The sequence below is a fragment of the Rutidosis leptorrhynchoides genome, chromosome 2 (assembly GCF_046630445.1).
Source record: "Rutidosis leptorrhynchoides isolate AG116_Rl617_1_P2 chromosome 2, CSIRO_AGI_Rlap_v1, whole genome shotgun sequence".
Taxonomy (NCBI): Eukaryota; Viridiplantae; Streptophyta; class Magnoliopsida; order Asterales; family Asteraceae; genus Rutidosis; species Rutidosis leptorrhynchoides.
The window spans coordinates 501,442,986-501,449,960 of record NC_092334.1 but is presented as its reverse complement, the minus strand read 5'-3'; the positions used below and the strand labels follow the sequence as shown (position 1 = coordinate 501,449,960).

At 33.5% G+C, this 6,975-nt stretch overlaps 1 protein-coding gene across 1 annotated transcript; it reads right to left on the bottom strand.

Moving 5' to 3' along the window:
- Nucleotides 1–2,437: 2,437 nt before the first annotated feature.
- Nucleotides 2,438–6,461, bottom strand: LOC139892747 (probable ubiquitin-conjugating enzyme E2 33). Its single transcript, XM_071875869.1, has 10 exons — nucleotides 6,279–6,461; nucleotides 4,635–4,767; nucleotides 4,203–4,257; nucleotides 3,977–4,015; nucleotides 3,809–3,872; nucleotides 3,639–3,700; nucleotides 3,521–3,560; nucleotides 3,370–3,397; nucleotides 3,017–3,108; nucleotides 2,438–2,907 (listed from the first exon to the last, which is right to left on the bottom strand). Exons 2-10 carry the CDS (start codon nucleotides 4,689–4,691, stop codon nucleotides 2,607–2,609), a joined length of 738 nt encoding a protein of 245 aa, XP_071731970.1. The 5' UTR covers nucleotides 4,692–4,767; nucleotides 6,279–6,461; the 3' UTR covers nucleotides 2,438–2,606.
- Nucleotides 6,462–6,975: the final 514 nt, after the last annotated feature.

Sequence of the window (6,975 nt, the reverse complement as noted above, 5' to 3'; positions counted from 1 at the left end):
ATCCATCATAATTATGCATTAAGAATTAAGAATTTGTACTATACATACAAGTGATGCGCAGTGACAACAGAATTATCAAAATCAATGGTGAAAATATCATCCATCTATGTATTGGGCATCAGAGTTCACTGTTGAAAAGACATTTTAGACAACTTGATGATGACACTTGAATTAAGATAAGGTGGCTTGGTAAATCAAATTGCTTGCAAGTAAGGATCATGTTGTTACATGTGGAATCTTAGGAGACGATCATATATTCATCAAAAATAACCTTTCATTATCTCAAAAAGAATATTCAAAGTTTGAATAATAGAGCAATAAACATTACTAATTGAATGCCAATATGATTTTGATGTGGTTATGTTACTAAGTAAACTGGGCCATAGGATTGACTTCTATTTAACTGGCCAAGTGAAATATATGGCATCGGAAACTCCTCCACCGTTGACTTTCTTTGGATAAATAGACCCGTTGAAGTTGTTCTTTTCGGTCGCCCAGTAGTACAGCCATTGATCGGGCCAGAATAACATTTCGTTGACTTTGACTTGGTCAATGGTGGTTGTTCCTCTACAGAGTTTGACTTGATATATTTCTTTTCTGCTTTCAACCATGAAATAATACAAGTTTTCCATGACTTTTTGGGCTTAGTTCTAATTCTAGCCTCAACTGATGATGCATCTAGAGATGATGTTACTGACTTGTGTTGGCATGCATGTGTTTTTGCTTCCTTCAAGAACTGATCAAGAACATGTAACCAACATTGGATTCTAAAACTTATATTTCATTATAGCTAGGCCATTTTTGTTTCCTCTAGTTCATTACACAATAACTAAGGAATATTAACGTATAAAATTACTTGAAAAAATTAATACATGAATAAAATTCAACGGGGGTGTATTACCTGTGCAAAATCCAACTGAGGATGGAACTCGTCTACACTCATAATTTGAACATAACGTTGACATGTCCACTTTCAGTCTGGAAAGAAGAAAACGGCAATTGGAATATTGGATACATGAACATGAGTAAATACAAACAACAAACAACCTCAAATACTTGCTAATTAATTAGCCTACTTTCAGTCTTTCACCAATGGAAACAAAAGGCTGCTTTATGAATAGTTATAATTACTTTTGGTGATTGAAAATACAAGAAAAGTGGAAACTAAAAACAGAAACACTTTGGGCACATGCATATAAGACTAGCAACAGAATCAAATTTTGTTGTGATTCATGGTCCACTTAGTACCCACTAACTATGAATTATGTGCACATCCGTAAAAAAAGTGATATCGACGACTCAACAAATGTTTGGTGAGCTTAATTATATATGGAGATTAAAAGAGCCTTCCTGACTAATTAAAGGATGCAACAGGATAACATTTTAATCAATGAGACCATCAGACCAAACACTTTTTATATCCCTTTCCAACTACAGATCATGCATTCTTGTTCTAAAATATATATTATATACTCCGTAACAGATAATATATACAGAGTAATATGTAACAACTCATTAACGAAATAAAAGGGAAAAAATGTTGGTATACCCTGCTTTGATAGCAGCAGTTATTGCAGCCCTGGGGGTTAAGTTACTATCATGGGGGAAGAGGACTAGGGAAGATGAAGATATTGATTTGATATGGATTAATTAAGGATTAATTAATTAGCATAATAATATCTCAAATATTAAAAAATGATGATGATTAAATATGAGAAGGTTTAGCTTTTCAAAATAAAAAAAGATGAGAAGGTTTATCATGAATTCATGATATATATGCCGCGAACTCCGGAGCAATCTCAGGGACTTTTTTAGCCTTTTTTCAGACATCCCTTTTTAGCGTCAGGTCAACGTTAATCCTTCCATTTCAAGTACAGATTACACATAAATTACGTCACTATAAAGTTTATAAACTGATAACTATATTAATCAATTATACATATATTTTCAAATGGTTAAGGGTAAACTCGGCTTTATGTAGTAATTAATAAGAAAAGTTTTAATAGTCTAACTTGTTCCAAGTAACCAATTAATATATTAAAAAAAAATTCTCATGTCGGTCTAGTAATTAGGGGGAAGCCGTTCGGTCACCTATGATACTAGGACCAAAAGGTCAAAAATGGGTTTGTGATGCAGGTGTTGAACGATCCACTCTTCCAGACTACCACTCTACACAGGTGTGGGCTTACAGACATATATGCGAGCTTAGACATATATGCACTGAGCCGCTTACAGACATATTTGCACTGAGCCTGGTGGCTTTTTATCACATAAAGAATGTGCACAATGCCTCCATGGGCCATGGTGATGGCGTCAAGTTGTTAATGTAACTGGACTGGAGTAGTCGTTTTATGCGTTTCTATACCCATAATATTCATCCCCATTGAACCATGATTAATGATACATCAACACTCCACCACATCTGCATACATACATATAGTCGATCAAAATCCCAACAATAATCATACATCTACAAGGATTAAAGATTCAACATTACCCAACTGCCTCGAGTCCGTTACTTTTTTTAACACACCCACATACTTAAAAATCTATAACGTCAACACGACATTATTTTTAATCCATAATAGTATATATTTACTAAAACATCAAAGTTGCAACAGGGGCAAAGCCATTACAAGACCAACAAATGAAACCAACATCACCAACACCCATGTCGGAAACGACTGTTTCTTCACATCTTCATTTGCCTTCTTCACTTGTTCCTCGACTTCCTCTTTCTTACCCTGCTGCTGCTGCTTGTTTCTCTCCACTAATATAAAAGAAGGTTGTGAATTTTGTTCCCGCTTTCCAACAGCTTGCTCTTCTACAGCAGCAGTAGGCTGCTCACGTATCTGCTGCTCTTCGTACTTCTCCACATACTCTGGGAACAATTTCCTGAATGTTGCGCTGTCAACAAATGATCAATCATACGTGTACATTATTATTAGTACTAGTTTCAACTAACTACATATTTATTATACTTTATTTAATAAATAATAAAATTTGTGGAACTCACTTTTTACAATTGAAAGCCAGAGAGGCCTTAGCAAGGCGTTGCTTCTCCGCAACACTAGTGCTTACACTACCAGTGGTAGGACTGTCGTCCATCTGCATCAAACATACAAAAAAACATTTACCATGACATGTTTCCAAACAATCTAGATGACTACAACTTTCACAGACTATGTTTTTCAACAATATTTTTGGTGCAAAACTCACTACTATGAGAAATATTTTGAGAAAGTTAATATGGTTCAGTAAAAAGGACAACTAGGCATAAAAAAGTGATACTATCAGCTCCACACTTTCCGTATATACTCCACACTTTCCGTATATAACTGATAGATAGATGAGTGGCGTTAAACTAACCATGAAGGATAGGAGTCCCGTAAGAATGCTGCGTTGGAGACAAACAAAAAAGAAATGTTGCAGATATAATAATGACAAAGATAATAATAATCAAAAGCACAAACATAAGAATAAGATACACATTTGTCTTTTTAGTTAAATTGGACAATACCTTGAGACTGACCACATTGGGTTCCAACTTTCTGGATGGACTGAAAAAGGATTAAAAGAAGAAGTCAGCCCATAGATATACAGAGTCGTCGTAATTTAAATTGATCTCAATGACTTACAATCACTCATTGACAGGCAAATTTTCTTTTGACTCATAAACCGCCCGTTGGGAGTGGTCATGCTACAACAAAGTAAATCATCTTATGAAACACATATGTGGAAGCAATGAAGTGATAGATAGATATATGATATTAATCATGAAACGCTCTTTGACCTTTTAAATACCTACCTGATCCCTGGAGGTTTAAATGGATATTCTGGAGGAAACTTGATTTTTCCATAATAATATCCACCTACAGTATCAAATCAAATCAAATCAAATCAAATGATTAAGATTAGATACATGAGCACAAGTTTAAAGAATATATAAACCAAAGACGGGCGAAGAAGAATGGACCTGCAAAAGGTGTTCCTTGGCTTCCCTCCAACACATAATCTGATATTAAAAAAAAAAAAACACATAACCTTACATCACATACACTTAAAAACTAACATGCTAAAAATAGAATTATGAAGATATGACCATAGTATACAAAACAGTTAAAGGTCATTAAGATGAAAATGATAACAACAATAGAAACGACCAATGGAATAAAAAACAAAGGCTTCGATAAGTAACTTACGCCACTCGAGAATGTCATTTGGAGAAGGTCGAGCAACTATATGCGACACAGGTTCCTATAATTGAATATAAGGAAGATGAGCCAAGTATTAAATAATGTTGATGGTTACATACGATAATTGCACAAGTAAAAAAAAAAAGAGTAGTCTATCGTTTCTTTTACATGCCAATTTACCTCAAATTTTCTGATATAGCCAAGACGGGATAATCTTCTATCAAAATAAAAAATATAAAACTTGGACTGGTGTTATTTGCAGCGTAAGAACTTAACCATAAAAAGGACCAAGATATTTATAATGTGCTTGCATGGTTTGTATTTAATACAAGATGACAAGAATCCAACGTGAAGGTAAGTCACATATAAGAAATTTCATCTTTACGAAACAAATATAATGAATTCAATAAAACCAGATGGAACAAAAGAAAGGCATACTTTACAAATTGCTCTATATTCCTTTTGAAGTCGCTTTACACATGCTTTTTCAGCCATCTCACAGATTGAAATAAGAAGCGAAAGTTGGGAGTTGTCCTTTACTTCGTTAATCACCTCAAGTAAATGTTATTGCCTAGCAACCATAAAAGATATTCGAATAATTAGCAAATGCATGGGAACATTAATGGTTATCGAACTTCATAAACAGAGTATCCTTCTCTTAATTTGGTGAATGAAATGCATAATCGGAATACAAGACACTATATGCATCAACAAAAAGTTGACTACAATAGAAGCATGCCTAACACCTTCACATAATAGTTCATTTTTTTCATTTGATATGCATTTTTTAACACGTTGTAACAATTTTCAAAACATATAACAAAAAGACACAAAAATTTAATATCCTCAACTAAAATAACTTATACATCTTTTAAGCCAATAACGATCGCATCAAAATTACCATAAAAACTTACCTTAGTAATACCAAAGATGCATCCTGACAGAATGAAACCATGGAACTAACTGACTAAGAACCTAAGTAAAATCGGAGCATCAAACTTAACATTATAATTAATCAGACCGAAACTAACGCCTAGAATGGATTCAAACGCAAGAGCATAAAAATAATAAAATCCGTATATATAAATATAATCACTTAATCTAAACTCATAACAATCAACCCCATTTCATTAGAACAACTGAAGCACAGCCAACCATTCTATAAGTTCTAAAAAGGTGTTATGTATATAAGTTCAATAGAAAATCGATAGTTAATAAGCAGTTAAGTATTCAGGCATAAGATAAACTTTTTATACTGAACTAAAGATGCTATTCATGTATCTTACTACTCAAGTAATGTTATCACTTAAACATGGCTATCATCAGGTTCCTTCTTCTTAATCCTCAAACTAGCATAAAATACAGGTCCACAAAACAATATTGAAAATTGAAAAATATATGATTATAAAAACTTTAAAAAGTCTTGATAATCTTCATCTGAGTCCAAATAGATGGAGCTCACAAATACCATAAGTTAATAAAGGATTTTCAAGATACAGAAAACGAATTCAGATCAGAAAACAAAGAGGCTTTCATAAAACCTGTTTGGTGTACTTGTAAGAATAAACATAACAGAAGAGGGAAACTGTACATTGGTAAGTGGTAAGCTACTCCGTATTTAACACTTAAAAGACAAAGAGGAGGGAGGAACAGGGGTTACATAATCATAATTTCCCCAATTAACCAGCACATAAACCCTAAAATTGAGATGTATCAATTGATCGTATCAGTTACTTATTAACCCTGTGAATTTCAAATTTTGTCCATGGTTTTAGATAAATATAATCTTAATAACAAGAACTGAAACCGAAACAGCAAATTTAATAGTAGCAAGTGAAGATGGTTAAATTACAAACTCACAAAACAGTGGAGGTAAAACTGAAGCGATCACATGGTAATCAAAACCCTAATTCCGAAATAGGACATCGCAAAGCAGCAATAGAATAAGTAATTATAACTTAAAGTAAGAAAATGAACGAGCAAGATCTGCTGTGCTGTAACTAGAAAAACAAAGGAAAGGAAGAAATGAACATGAACAATATAATAATAATAATTACAATAAATTAAAATACGTAGGCTAACCTAGAATTCTCGGAAGCTCAAATTGGATAACCGTAGAAAATTCCAAAATTGGGGGTCCCCACCGACCGACGACGGGTCTGATTTATCACCCAAAATTGCGAAGAAGAAAAAAGAAGGGGATGTCTTTCTTCCGTTCTGAGTTCCTTTGATTGTGATGGGTGGATTCGGGTCGGGCAATTAGGGTCGGGTCGTATTATGTCGCGTCGACACACAATCAGAATGTAAATGTGATATCTTCAATGTTGTAAAAGACTTTTGACGAGTTCAAAACGCTAGGAACTTGAAGGCGTCACAACGGTTAATAAGGGATTGAGGTTAAAATACATATTATTAATTTGGTCAAAATCAATTTCAATCCCATCTTGACCGTTTTCTAAAATTTTTGACCGTTGTTGATGACGGTATAAGATAAAACCGTTGCGACGGCCATCCATCCAAGTTATTGTTTGTCATGTAAATTGGACTTGTTTAAAAAAGCAGAAAGTTTACATGGATAGTTATTAAAGCAGTTGATACTATCAACATAGGTTTTGATTTTGATATTGATATACCCATCATATCATAATTATAATTATGTTATACATGTTTGTATAATACAAGTTGTTAATGCATTATTATAGTTGATTTATCAAATTTAATGGGTGAAAAATAAGAACAGATGACGATGAGCTTTATCAGCGTATCAAAAACAACGTTA

What these genes read in the sequence shown, in the direction of transcription:
- LOC139892747 (XM_071875869.1), bottom strand. Translation starts at nt 4,691, where the DNA reads ATGGCTGAAAAAGCATGTGTAAAGCGACTTCAAAAGGAATATAGAGCA. An exon ending in AAATGACATTCTCGAGTGGC is followed by an intron (nt 4,016 to 4,202) that starts GTAAGTTACTTA and finishes TTTTAATATCAG; the next exon opens with ATTATGTGTTGGAGGGAAGC. An exon ending in TTGCCTGTCAATGAGTGATT is followed by an intron (nt 3,561 to 3,638) that starts GTAAGTCATTGA and finishes ATCCTTTTTCAG; the next exon opens with TCCATCCAGAAAGTTGGAAC.